General features: G+C 40.6%; 1 protein-coding gene across 1 annotated transcript; it reads right to left on the reverse strand.

The window, feature by feature from the left end:
• LOC8084405 lies at window positions 2,829–5,391 on the reverse strand. The gene has a single exon (XM_021445924.1). It carries the CDS (start codon window positions 5,054–5,056, stop codon window positions 3,026–3,028), a length of 2,031 nt encoding a protein of 676 aa, XP_021301599.1. The 5' UTR covers window positions 5,057–5,391; the 3' UTR covers window positions 2,829–3,025.

Here is a 15,332-nt window from a genome sequence, read left to right on the forward strand (position 1 = left end):
CCTTCGTAGGACATACCAGTTACGCACAATCCCGGAGAAGAAGAGGAAGAACTGGAAAGAGAAGCTGCACAAGACGAGGATGCGCAGCTTCCACTCGTCCCACCAATCTATGGCACTTGACAGACTACCCATGCATGCACTAGCTACACTGATTAATTATCTGTCTCTCACTCACTCTATAGCAGCTAGATCTCTCTCTCTCTCTCTCTCTCTCTCTCTCTCTCTCTTTGAGGTAAGCTTAATTAATTTCTCCTACGACAACCAAGATCTGATCAGAGTGAGAGACTGAGAGTGGTGCTGTAGTAGGCGCAGCTACGTGTGTAACAACAACAAAAGCACTTGTGAATTGAAGTGAGCATATACGTACGCATATTATGTAACCTGCACACTAGTAAAGAGAGATCCAAGCATTGCTCTAAAACCAAGCAAGGGATAGCTACGCATCCTATAAAAATGGCAAAAGATCAGAGAAGAACATCATCATGACAAGCACATGAACATGTAACTACCAATATTATAGCAAACACACGTGATGGAAAGCCAAAAACAAATCTTGAATTTGAAGCTGAACTAGATGTGCGTTGCGAACAAGAAACCTATAACTGCTTTAATGAAAGAAGAGAAGGGCCAAAATCTTGGAAAAAAAAAAGAGATAAAGTAAAGAAGCAGTCGACAAATCATCGTGAGCATACATGGCTGGCTTGAGTCACGATGAACATGCGAGGCACAAAAGCATCATGCATGCTCGTCCACATATATATGTTGAGGTATCTCACAATAATTGTCAACTATTCAACCATCAAAAGATTGGATGCAATTCAACATTTTTGTGCTCATTTATTATGTGGGTTATATCTGTCGTCGGGTTTAACAATATTATATTCAATGACTCAAGTTAAACAAAAGGTTAAAGAGAAATTTTATAATGGTTAGAAAGAAAATATAGACGGTTAATGAGGATTAATCTAGTGGTTTAAAAAATAGTGGTACCAGTACAAAAGTACCCAAAGGTACCAAATATGGGTGCTAAATTGGTGGGCTCCATATAAAAAATGTTGGAATTTTATTATTTGTTGGAATTGTTTTTTAAATTACATAGTAGAACACAAACATTCGCGCGCACTCATCCTTTATGAACACACGTACGCAAATCTACTCCTATGTGCACCTCCGAAAAACTGAGCTAACAGATCATGAGATTCACAAAGTCACCACAATTGTCTCGCTGTCGACAAAAGCATAATATGCCGTTAAATCCTGAAATAAATTTAGAAAAATATGAACCCTCATACCAAATCGAGGACTTGAATGAAAGATAAAATAGTAAATTCGTATTAGAAGGATCATGTGGCCCATGCCTGCTATCTTGGCAAAGCCGCCGGCGATGTCGTTGATGAGGCCGTAGGCGTTGATGGAGAGGATGCTGAGAGAGCGGTCACGACGACGTCGAACACTGCAGCGACGGTGAAGCATGTGTAGATGCTGATAGCGATAGCTTTTTTTTTTTTGAAAGGACGGCAACAACTTTGGCACAAATTTTATTTAGACGATAAAAAAGAAAAAAACAAAACCAGGACAAAGAAAAAACAGCCTAAAAGCTTTACCGGACGAAAAAATCTGCCCCTCAGCCAAAACAATTCCCTGATAAACAAAGAAAAAACAGTAGTACAACTCACGGCAGAAAGAAAAACATGAGCAGAGGTACCTCGGTCTAGGCCTATTTGGGCCAAGGCCATTTTTCCGTGGCAGTTAAGTTCGGTGAAGTTTTGGAGGTGGCTAGTTATAAGATCCGCCTCTATTAATAGATTTTTGAAGACGGTTATTTTTCAATCGTCACTATAAATCAATTTTGTGAGGCGGTTAATTATAACTATCTCGGTTAATAAAAAACGATCGCCTCGGTTATTCTGAGGCATTAACTAAGGTGGTTGAAATGTCTGACCACCTCCGAGACCTATTTCCAAATCTCTCGCAAAAGATTTTTTTTATAGTGTCGCATACAATAAGAACCATCCATGATAGGTGATCAATTTAGGGCACACAAATACACATGGTTATATACAAGAAACAAGCAGATGTAAAATATGCTCTAATCGGTGTTCATCAGTCATCACTCATCACACTCGGCTGGAGCAGTTTATTGAAAGCAGGAGAAATGTTTCTCCGAGCCAACATATCAGAGACGCCTTGAGTAGACGCGTCTGGGATCACATATTGCAGATGGATTTGTTTTCTTATCACGAAATTGAGTCTCTTTTTTCTGCTGTTTTGGCATGGTGATTATATGTTCCTAATGGGATGGTTTGTCGGCTATGCCATTTACTCTATGCCCTTAAGCAAGCGCTTCCTTCGGGTTTGGTTTGAACATTTTTGCTCCAATGTCATTGCCGGAATACATCCTAAAGCATATTTTCTATATATATACACATCTATATATCTTTATGCGGAAATAAAATATTTTTAAATTAGAATTTCTATATATCATTTACCACCTCTTTTTATATAATGAACAAACTGCTTCTCAAATTTGACAAACGCATATAAAAAAAATTGTTTTTGTCGAGTGCCTCCCAGCAGGGTACTCGGTAAAGATTTTTTTTAAAAAAAAGTTTTAAAAAAAAATCTTTTCTTTGTCGAGTGTCGCGGCAGCATTCGGCAGAGTCTTTGCGAGTGCTTAACAAATGGCACTCGATAAAGAAACCTTTGCTGACAATTTTTTTGGCGAGTGGTCTTTGCCGAGTGTAATTAGGTCTTTGCCGAGTGACTGGACACTAGGCAAAGACTCATCTCCAGTAGTACATGATTTTAGCATACAAGAACCATGCATGTAATCTCCCATGAGTCATGGGTGCTTATCACACTCGCTCGATCGGAGCAGTTTATTATTATTGAAAGCAGCAAATAAACACACATACGCTCATCACCCTCAAAACAAGGAAAGAAATAACGCGCCCAATGGCCGCATGCAGCGGCAACAGAGAAAACACACAAACTAATGCAAAATAAGTAATAACACATAATGATATCAAACCGAAGCAGCAGCTGTTATTTCTTCAGGAGGTTCTGGATTGTGCACCATGTCCGGTAAGGTCTGCATCCCCATACACCACCAAAGAAGCCAAACATTGGTGAGGAACTCCCCAGCAACACCTAGGCTCTTGACATGCAGGTAGCCACGGCATCTGCTGGCAGAGTAACAGAGCATCTCCACCCACACGCCTTGAATCACCTCCCACCTCTGCTCTTCGTTGAGGCTGTCGATGAGAAATCTAGCGAGTCTGAGCGCTTCGGAAATCCTAGGAGCTTCGACCATACGTCGATCACCTTGTTCCATGCCAAGAATCCATTGAGCAATGCCGCTTCTTGTCTCATCGTCCGGCAATGGCGAAGGTGACTCGCCCTTTGTCGTCATGGACTCGATCTCATCGCACGCAAGCATGAACAGGTCAGATCTTGTCCCAGCTGGTATTAGCATGTCAGGACAAATGAAGAGCAGGTAGATCATGTAGTTGGATATTATCTCACTGCTGCGCCTACGGCGGCGACTCTCGACGATGGTGTCTTGAGACTGAGAGGATGATGCTGTAGTTGTATTATCAGTACTAGTAGTGCTGGTGTGGTGAAGGCAGAGGTCGGTGATTAGGTGCCAGAGAAGTACATACTCATCAAATGGCCGGTTGAAGGTCCACCCCAGCTTGTCTTGTTCCAGCAGCAGCAGGTGGTGGCTCATCTTCATCAGAGTGTGCTCACCCCTGAGATTGTTGAATCTTCTGTATGTGGCTGCATCATGTATGTACTCCTTCCACCCATCTTCTTCTGCGTGGTGACGAACTAGCATCGAGATCTGTTGTGCTGCGGGCTCGTACCTGATGTACCAGTGCTTGTTGATGTAGTCCCTGAGGTAGCTGAAGGTAACAAGCTTCATCAGAGTTGGGGGCTTCTTGTTCCGAGCACAGAATGACATGATGTTGTGCTGGGAAACCATGTCTTGCCAAGCTTGGATTTCTAGTTTACGCAAAGGATGGCGAAAAAGTGCATTAAGCAGGTATGGTGCCAACTCCATCACAAATGTGCCAAAAAATAAGATGTATGTCACCGTGATGTCCTTGTTATCGTAACCATCCTTGTCGCTCTTGGCAAAGAGGACCACTGAAGCTAAGGCCAAAAAGGGAAGCACAAGGAATGAGCAGGCTCCAAGACTAGTGGCTAATGATCTCTCCTTGGTGTAAATGGACGCAAATTGCGCAATAATGCAACGCCGTAACACTTTGTGCTGGTTCCCCCCGTCCAAGTTGAGGAAAGACTGTAGGAAGTGTAGCCGAACGGAGTATGGAGCAGCTAGATCGAGAAACATCTTGTAGATGTCCTTCAAGGCAAAGGCTTGATCCTTGTTGAACGTCTCTAGTTGAGCTTCGTCACTTATCTGTCGCCCTTCTTTTATGTGCTTCTGTGCTTCTTTTACATATTCTTCCAGCGAATAATTGATGCCTTCTCCCATGACTCCTCTTCGCGGCGGGGATGACGACGAGTAGGTGGTGGAGGTGATGCTGCCATAGCTAGCCCTCCGAAGCGCCCATGGCTTCTGGGCGAATTTGAGGATGCCGACGATGAAGAGCAAGACGGCCGCCTGCAAGAGCCTCTTCTCGCCGGACCACCACTTGCAGAAGACGTACAGGGCGACCGTGACCTGGGACACCAGGGTGATTGCATGCCGCTTCCACAACTCATTGTCTTCGAGGCTGTAGGCAGTTATGAATGGCTGACCACCCAGGTGGATGAGGAGGACAGGCGCCCAGACCACCTCTAGAGCGGCATCGCCGCCGCCCGCCGTTGTGATCTGCTGCTTCTGGCGGTTGAAGAGGGTGGCCAGCGCGTAGACCGCCAGGGCATCGCCCCCTATGTAGGCGAGCCACACGATGACCCTCAGCCTTCGTAGGGCGTACGACCAACGCACATCTGCAGCGACGAAGAGGAAGAACTGGACAAAGAGGCTGCACAAGACGAGGATGCGCAGCTTCCACTTGTCCCACCAATCCAAGGCGCTTGAGAGACCCATGCATGCACTAGCTAGCTAGCTACGACTAATTATCTGTCTCTCACTCTCACCCTAGCTAGATCTCTGTCTCTCTTTGAGGTAATTAAGCTTAATTTCTCCAACGACAGCCAAGATCTGATCAGAGTGAGAGACTGAGAATGGTGCTGTATAGTAGGTGCAGTGCAGCTACGTGTGTAACAACAATATATGCACCTGTGAAGTGAGCCTATGTATGCATTGTACAATAAACTTGAGTAGTTCAGTACTGTAACATGCAGAATAGTAAAGAGAGATCCAAGCATTGCTCTAAAACCAAGCAAGGGATAGGCATTAGCTTAAAAAGGCAAAAGATCAAAGAAGAACATCATCATGACAAGCACATGAAGGAAAGCCAAAAAATCCTGTATTTGAACCTAATGAACTAGATCTGCGTTGCAAACAAGAAACACTAGAACTTCTTTAATAAAAGAAGAAAAGGGATAAAATCTCTAAAAAAAACAAAGTCAAGAAGCAGTGGGCCTTCTCTAGGATTAATTTTTTTTTCTATTTTTAAACACCGATTTCGTATTTTCTATATAAAAAATTCCACAGACGGTTGACATAAATGAACCGTGTCTGTGGAAATGCATTTTCACTAACGGTTCTCAGTTATGCGCCTGTGGAAAAATTTATTTCCACAGGCACCCAACATAGGCGGTTCGCCAATCCATCTGTGGAAACGAGTTGAGAACCGCCTATGCAGTGGTTTCTGTATACTAGTGTAAAAAAAAAATAAAGTCAAGAAGCAGTTAAAAAATCATCGTGAGCATGCATGCATGGCTAGCATGAAAGTCACGATGAACTTGCGAGGCACACGAAAGCATCATGTTCCGCACCTGCTGAAGTATCACACAATACTTATCAACTATTCAACCATCACTACTACAATAATCTTTACCGAGGCAAGCAAGATCAATTAACCGAGGCGATTTTCGCAACCGCCTCGGATCAAAGGTCATAGCAAATGACCTATTTTCGAGGCGGTTTATTGTCCGCCTCGGTTAATCAAATAAAAAAGAAAAAAAATCCTTGAACAAGCCCGATGAGCCCATCGACGTGCCGCCATCACCGCTGGTGCTCGCCGATGAGACCTTTGGACCTGCTTGTCTGTCACGGTCGCATTGAATATGGGGGGAAGAGACACTTGGAGGGGAGGGGAATAGCCTATCGGAGAAGAGGCAGCCGGCCTAGATCCCGTCATCATCCCTCGTCGGATCCGGTCTTCCTTTGTTGGATGCACCTCCCACCCACTGGGTCTGGAGCTCAACGTGGAGGATCTCGCCGGATCCACCACCTGCCTGCCGGAGGGAGCTCATTGGAGGTTGGGGCATCGAGTGGGAAGGAACGAGCCGCCGCCACTCAGAAGGAAGGGAGGTAGGCATAGCCGCCGCTACTCAGAAGGGAGGAAGCCGCCGTCGTTGCAAGGGAGGAAGGTGGAGTGAGGGAGGGAGCAAGGGGCCCCGGCATGCGAGGGAGGGGTGTCGGGCATGGTTGTGCGAGAGGAGTGGGAGGCTCGCGACTTGCTTTTTTTCAAAATTTTTTGTTACCGACTGCTATGGATGTTTTTCTCTCCTCAAATTAAGCTGAAATCTTGTGCTTGTTGTATCTTTTATTAACTCTTCTTTTTGCACCTTTTCAAAATAAGGATTTTAGGTCATATAATATATATGTTCTTACGTACTAAAATAGCATAAGCTATTAGTTGAAACATACACTATATTACTTAAGATAAGTCATAGAGCTTGAAGTGAGATCTCGGTTAGGGTACCATGCTAACCTCAGGAGAACTTTAATACTTAAACCTAATAATGATCGAGTTTTTACCCTAAAGTATTTTTAAAGGGACACAAAGTTATAGCCACTAATGGTCTCCTGCACTTCTCAAGATGATTAAATTCCTATCAAGGAATTATATTTACAATTATGGTTATACTATACATACAGACATGTCAAACATTTTAGTTAAATACATAAATACATCTAAATTAAAAATCTATATGAACTATATGATATGTTTACTAATACGGTTTTAAAATAATTAGTTAGTATTATTAGTATATGATTTGTTAAGATTTTTTTTTGAAACAACTTATGTACTTTATTGCTCATGCATATTGGCAATGGCGGACACATATAGTTATTTTAACCAAATCTTACTATATTAGTATTGATAGAGGTGGGTAACGTAGAAACATATATATGCTCTATTTGTTATCTAAACTTTTTTTGTAATAGGATATGTTGATCACTTAGATGTAGACTTGATGGGGTATTTATTTTTCTAATAAGAAGATGAAAATATGAACCATGATAAGAAGATGTTGATACTTAAATGCACATTTAGGTCTACTTTAATCATGTTTCTTAACAACATATACGGGTAATATAAATTAGAGTCAAGAGTTAGTTTATTTTGTTTTAGACAATAGCAGAAGTGGATAATTATTTAAAAATTAGGTCCAATAGCTACTATTATTATCAATGAGGATTATGTTGTACATAATTCATAGTAAGATGTTTCTCATTTTATAAGAACATTTGGAATATTCGTTTGTTTGCCTATCAAGTCTTATGAGGACTCCAACAGGGATCTCTAGTTAGAATTTCTAGTAGTTATCTTTTTTGTGATATGTATTAGTTGAGTTTTAAGATATATAAACTCTTGATACAACCTTTTTCTGACTTCATAAACTTTATCTTTGAACTTTTAATAAAGTTTTTGTTGCAATTTTTCACATGTTAATTAGAAATTATAGTATTGTTTGCCTTTCATTTACAATTTATTTTTTATTAAACAAAGTCTAGGTCCTAGTACTGTTGTTTTCCACATGAGTTTTGCTTGCATCCTGACACTAAACATGGTGAAGTATTGTTCTGTCATATGATTATATGTGTGCAGTATTATTTATATGTCATAGTGTTCACAGGGAGACGGCTGTGAGAGCGAGAGAGAAGGCTACGGTTTTGGGCGCTAGGAACGCCAGCCACGGGCCTCTACCCATGGCCAACAAGAGAGAAGGGATTTCCTTCTAATCTTTTGCTTGATTAGATTGATACGTCTCATCTCTTTATATAGAGAGGTTTACTTCACTTACAAGCAAGACTTACTTGACTCCTAAGCAAGCGACTAATTAACCCTAATGGACTAAGGCCCAATAGATCCTTGACTCTTCTAAGAGGAGTACTTTATTATTATTATTTATATTGAATGAAACTGAGGAGTATTAGTTTTGATGGTTTGAGGACCTAGAAAACTCAGGTATAGTGCCGTAGAGTATATGTTCGGTTGGCACAAAAATTATGACTAAAAATAATCGCTGATTTATTATGAAAAGATTCTCATGCGAAACGCTCGCAGAGGCTAAGCCGCCTACCGTAATGGGCCTGTGGACGACGGTGCTGGTGGAAGCCTTTCCTGGGTGGGCCATTGCCTATACGCACCCATGTATTTCTTGGGCCGTTGGGGCTTGGGCGACCTCTTCCGCAGCAACAAATACTGTAGAGTACTGTACGTAGCAGCTAAGCAGGCATACATCATATACGTGCAATATGACCAAACAATTGGTTGAAACCGCAGTCATGTATAGGCATGCAGCTAGGCACCCTGAACGGACACAAAAAGTGCAAAACGACAACATTTTCGTTGTGGCTTCTCGTCTCGTGGATCTTCGATCTATTTGCCTAAGTACGTACACTAAGCAGCCATGTTTCTCGCCATGGAAAGCTCCAACATCTTTGACTCGATTCACTAATACAGGACTAGTTCTACAGAAGTTAGTGTAGTGTCCACGCATTTTACGCAGCCGTACGTCCTCCTGTGTCAAAATATATACGCTGCTACTTCTTTTCGCGCGCTCTTCGTCTATCTATCTATCTATCTATCTATCTATCTATATACACATTATTCTAAAGCTTAGGCTTTAAATAACATTGATTATAGTGGCGGAGCGTCGTCAGCCCTTGCTTAGCAAAATAATACTAATAGTAATAAAAATTAGTCTTGCCGGCGACTAGACACACAGGTGATTAGCATAGACGAATTTAATCGCTCACATGATAGAAGAAAATTATTTACTTATAGAGCAAAATGATACTAATAGTAAAAGAATAGCTTTGCCGGGGCTTGGACACGCCGGTGATTATAGCACATGCAAATTTAACCGTTCACATGTTTGAGGGAATTATTTGCTTAAATAAAAAAACTCAACCGGAGTTCCGACGCTTTGGCAATTAGCACAACCAACTAATTACTTTATATACAAGCAAATGACAGTAATAGTAATAAAAAATCACATTCCAAGTTCTGATGCCTCGGTATAATATATATGTCAACAACACACACGAATGAAGCTAGTACGTACAATTCAATCACCTATAAACTAAACAATTACATGCATGGGATGTATACACTTTTTCAGTTTTCTGAATAATTGAATCACGATATGTAGTACATTCTAGCACACGGCTGCACCCAGCTAAAACAAAGGACATCACAACAATAATGTGGCCACTAATGCAACATCCCCAAACACGCATATGCATCACCCAGTATTCAAATCTCAAAACTACATATACATAGAAGCACGTAGTACTACTAACTAGCTGCTAGTCCATTTCTTTTTTCTCATGGCTATATATATATATATATATATATATATATATATACGCGCGTGTAGTTACTCTCATCTATGTATCTCTAGATTTAAGGTGTATATGACCGGACGAAATGTATATAGACAAAGTATATGATCATACTAGACCATCTAGAGTGATATGTATGTTAAGTATGCATACATACATATAGTATATGGTTATACTTATTGTATATAATATAGTAGTGGCATTTTAGTAATATATTTAAAATATAATTTTTTTTAAAAAAAAAGTTCGCGTGGTAAGATCTAGAGTACCTTAATATGAGTATATAAACATACTCAAACTGATAGACAAGTATGAATACATACACAATGTAGTTTATTGAAGATGAGAGTAACTACACGTACGTGTACAAAGAAATTTCCCTATATATATATATATATATATATATATATATATATATATATATATATATATATATATATATATATATTGTAAAGCCAGCTTTTGTTGGATCGATCTTTCAACAAAAAAAATATACAAAATAAAAAAGGGGCTAGCTAGTTTGTCAGCCATGTGAGCATGTCTGTACCTGACCATGCAAGTCACCTAATAATAAGATATATATACTTCCAGGGTTAAACTAAACTAAAGGCTTCAGTTAATTAATTAATGTAGAACAAGTACCTAAATACAGAGACAATGGGGCATATGTAGCAGGCTCAGCTACGTTTCAGAAGATTCCTCCAGAGTTTAATTAATTAAACAAACTGCGACGCTTTGCTTAATGCAGGTAGCGTCGTCCTGAAATTAAAGTATGAAACCTGGGCACCGTTGTTCCCCCTACAACTACAAGCCCAGCGCGAATTGTTGCGGCAGCTGCTGCAGGCAATTAAGTTTCTCTCACTCCAGATTCTCCAGCTTCCTTGGCTCTGATCACAACTCACAATTAAGCAAAGTCTGAACTCTGAACAAGGACACGTTAGCTAGCACCTGTATGTAAAACAAGTACTCCTCCGTGATTAGTTTCGTTTAACCTGCTGGTGAACCTTTTCTTTAAAAAAAAACTAACCTGCTGGTGAACTTGGTCATATAGTGAATCTTGCAGATAGAGTACTATCTAAACAATGGAAGGGTTCATGACTTCATTACAAAGGCATTGCAGGCTCTGCACGCATGCTGCGTCCATCTTACTGCAGGCATGTGAGCATTTCTTCTAAATGACGTTCCGCTGATGACTAAAGATGTTGTCCTTACTCGATCTGATGAGCATATATTTCTTCTAAAGCAGTACTATGTGTTAACTATAGTTAATCTGGTTTCAACAACAACCTGCTGTGTGGTCCTATGCATGCCTTTGCCTGATGGTCGTGTGTGTTATATAGCAAATTCCAAGCAATAAAGTGTATATATGTCATGTTGAAAGCAGCAGATAAAGAAACTTTTGTCGTTTATTTATGGAAGCATAAAAGGGAAATTAGCATGTGTGTGCTAGTAATATATACGTACTATACTACTGAAAGGAGTGCTGCTAGTACTCAGATTAGCAGGAGAGAGGACAGTAGTAATTTAATCCTGTCGGGGCTCTTTCGTCGTTGAGCCACTGAACCACTGGCCCACCCGGCCGTGTTCAATATAAACTGGATACATACAGAGACTAATCGAATCTCAATAATTGATACTACTTACTCTACTACTTTGTAACCGATGGGCATCATCACATTCAGCATGTTCATGCATGCATGCATCAGTATACATTACTACTGTATATGCTCGCTCATGAAGTCAGGATGATCACCTCCTGATCATCTGTTTGGCATCAGAATTTGTCTGCCACTGTGCTGTAGGACTCCATCATGACAGTAGGAGTACTGATGATGAGTGGAAGAAAGCAGTAGTTTCTTCTTTGGAGACAGGCAACAAAGCATGCGCGAAGCTAGGAGTATCAGTTTGGGATCAGGATGGCGATCTGCTTCTTTGCTGTATACTATATAGTACTAATTAATTGCATATGGATAATAACCCATGATCTCTGCATGATTCGATCGGGAAAAAGAAGAGCCCTAGCTAGCTTACTACTAATTACTAATACTGCTAGCTATGCCCCTGATGAGGCCTTGAAAGCCGCTAGCTGTGTATACTTCCATTTGGCCACTGCTTCTAGACTTCTAGATAGATCATTACGCTTGCTAATCAGCCAGTACTACTAGAAGGTAGTAGGTAGTTAGCCAGAGCCCACATGCCATGATCTCTCTCGCGCCGTTGCAATTTGACTCGCCGATGGCTTCACAGTAGCCTCCACGCAGTTTACGCGACGCCGTACGTCCTTGCCTTCAAAAAAAACACACACACCGTACGTACGTACTGGTCTCCTCCCTCTCTACAAACACTTGCATTGGCTCATCTCAAAGCAAAACACGAGACGACGATCGATTAGCAGCTATAGCTACCTACGTAGCTAGCTTAATTTGCTGTGTGTGTGCACTGTGCACTGCTCTAGCTAGCTAGCTAGCACACGCGCACCACTACACTGAGCCACTGATGAATCCACATCGATCAGTAAAATAAACGAGGTCCCAGGATGCGGCCACTAATGCAACATCAAATTGTCGCACAGCCATATCCAAAAAAAATCAACACTGCGTACTAGTACTACTGCTAGTGCAAGGACAGATTATATTAGTTAGTCCATTTAATTAGTCCGTTTTATTTAATTTCCGAGGTGTTAGTGCTAGGTCCATGCGTGCACGCAGAAACCATTTATCAAAAGTTCACATTGGTGTTTGACAAAACACGTACTAGCTTGCTGTTTTTTTCTTCCTTTTGAACCATACGTACGTACTTGCAGTATATATATACTAGTAGTAGTACTATATTATATTATTAAGAGTAGTAGTTTGTGTGTGTACATGTGTGTGAGCCATGTGGGCATGTCTGTACCTGATTGCCCTCCTAATCAAGTCCTAAAACACAATAAAACTAGGAAAATTAAAGCAGATGAGGAGAAAGAGCTACTTTTATTTTTCTTCTTATAATAATAATCTTATAAAAAAAGAGAGAGAAAGAGTTGCAAGGACAAACTAGCATAGAGCAGGCTCATCAGTATCTTACTCCTATTAGTACTTCAGAAGATTCCTCAAATAAATTTAATTATTTCCATTAGAACAAACTGTGATGCGTTGCTTAATGTAATGATGTAGGGTTCATAGGTGATGAGAAGTAGACATGTCCTCTGCGCCGCGCTGGCCTGTCTGTTCTGTTCCCCAACAATGCATGCCCTGCAGTGCAGAACCCCTGACCGGCCGGCCTTGTTGAGCTTCTCTCAAAGTCTCAAGATTCTCCAGGTTCCTTAGCTTGGCTCTGATCTTCTTGATGCATGCAAGATGACAAAGCAACCATACGCTATCTCTGCATGTGATGCGTTGATCTTTCTGCATGCAGGTGCTGCTATGTATATACATACAAAGATCGATCGATCGACTTATTAGCCCTTTTAAAGAAACGCTAGCGCAGGTTTCTAGTGCTGCTTGGGAGTGACGGCAAACAGTCATGTGGTGTCGATCTGAACATTTGTTTATCATTAGTAGCTAGTCGTCTATATGTCAGCTGGAGCTGGTGACTCATCACTTGGGGATGATGATAGTCGTTACCTGATCTGAGTACTAATCTCTTTGTCGAAGAAACAAGCAGTAGTATACTGTAGTATGTAGTGGTCCTGGTCGTGTGCTAAGCAAATTCAGAAACAAGCAGCCGTGTCATGCAGTAAGCTAATACAGTAGTGTATAGATGTTAGAACTTCAACGGGCCATTATGTCAGAAGATTCAGTGGTTGTTTCCAAAACTTTGCTATGTTTTGCTTCAAAACTAATAAATATACGCTGCGTCCTAAGTATTTTTATTTTTTATTTTATTCTATGTCAACCGACATCATGTTTGACTAATAAAATTATAGAGGAACATATTACCGCATCAAAAAGGTAACTTTTTTTAAAAAAAAATACTCCATAATGTATTTTTCTTATTACATATGCTCTGCTTGTAAACTGGACCCTTGCACTGGTGTACCATCTCCGCCTGAACTTCTTTTTGCGTCTTGTACCAAGAACTTGATTCTTGTTCAGCCACTGGGCCATGGGCCCAGCCAACACATGCATTGCTTAACACAGTTTGTTTTGTTCATCATCAAAAATAATTGAATCCCAATTATATTACCACTAGCAGTTGATGATACATTTGTATATATTCTCGAATTCAGCAGCATGCATGATTCGCTAGTACTCTTGCTCTGGTAACCTAACCTGTGCTCATCAGTCCTCCATCACCTTCCTATCATGTACCTGCAGCTTTCCCGTATAAAAATCTTTTGCTTTGCCGATTATAGTCCATCATGTTCCTTCTTGGATGCACACAAATAGCACAGCATGCATGAAAGGAACTATAGTAGCGAGAGTGGAAGATCGACATGGTGATCTGTGACATCATTGCAAACGGATTATAACCGTACCAATGATCTCTCTGTGTTCGAGAAAAGGGAACCACATACTACACCGTGATCATTGTAAGGGCCTGTTTAGATTGGGGATGAAAATTTTTTGGGTGTCACATCGAATGTGTTGGAAGGATATCGGGAGGGGTTTATATAAACTAATAAAAAAACAAATTACATAGCTCGTCAGAAAACTGCAAGACAAATTTATTAAGCATAATTAATCTGTCATTAGCATATGTAGGTTACTGTAGCACTTAAGGCTAATCATGGAGTAACTAGGCTTAAAAGATTCGTCTCGCGATTCTCAACTAAACTGTGTAATTAGTTTATTTTTTTATCTATATTTAATGTTTCATGCATGTGTCAAAAGATTCGATGGGATGGATGAAAAAAATTTTGGTGGGGAACTAAACAGGGCCTAAAGAATTAGAGTGAAAGGAGTGGGAAAAAAAAGAAATATTATTAACATGTGGAGCCGGTGATGCATGAGTGCTTTGGCGCGACGTGGGGCGTGTACTTGCTCCTGCTTTTGGTTTCCGTTTAGGCAGACAGATTATCCTGTCAAGTCTCCATTTGAACGGCCAACTTAGATTAAAGTAAGTAATTAGTATCAAGTGCACGCAGGTAGCAAGTCCTATCGGTTTCACAGTGCTGCTTTAGCCTATATTGCAGGTGCCTTATTTCTTTTGTTGTTCAAATAAGAATTTTTATCGTTGTTTGATAATATAAAAAAAATATCTCTTGTAAGTTGTTCTTTCAATTATACTGGCAAATATGAACGGGCGACACACACGTGTTTCTAAAAACTAGTATTTCAAAATGCAATAGAAATGTTAATTAAATTGTCTATATTATACCGAATAGAGGTACACAGCAAGTGTTTGATTGGTTTTGGTTGGGTCGTATAGAACAATGTTGCAACCGTTTGTTCGTTAGGATACTTCAGCTCCATTTTATTTTGACTTAGACACCTTTTTAACAGCTCATGTTGACCTTTTATTATTCTTTTTTGGCCATCGCCAGCACGTCTGGCACAAGGCAAGTTCGGCTACTTATCTGTACGCAGATACCTGTTGTAATCGTGACTTATTAGGATCTCTAGCATGTGAATTGGCCACCTAAAATAAACGTGATTTTTTATGGCGGATGGGAGACGTATGTGAGATTGAAACA

Source organism: Sorghum bicolor, chromosome 8, assembly GCF_000003195.3.
Source record: "Sorghum bicolor cultivar BTx623 chromosome 8, Sorghum_bicolor_NCBIv3, whole genome shotgun sequence".
Taxonomy (NCBI): Eukaryota; Viridiplantae; Streptophyta; class Magnoliopsida; order Poales; family Poaceae; genus Sorghum; species Sorghum bicolor.

Excerpts from the sequence above, each read along its gene's own strand:
- LOC8084405 (XM_021445924.1), bottom strand. The coding sequence starts at position 5,056 with ATGGGTCTCTCAAGCGCCTTGGATTGGTGGGACAAGTGGAAGCTGCGC.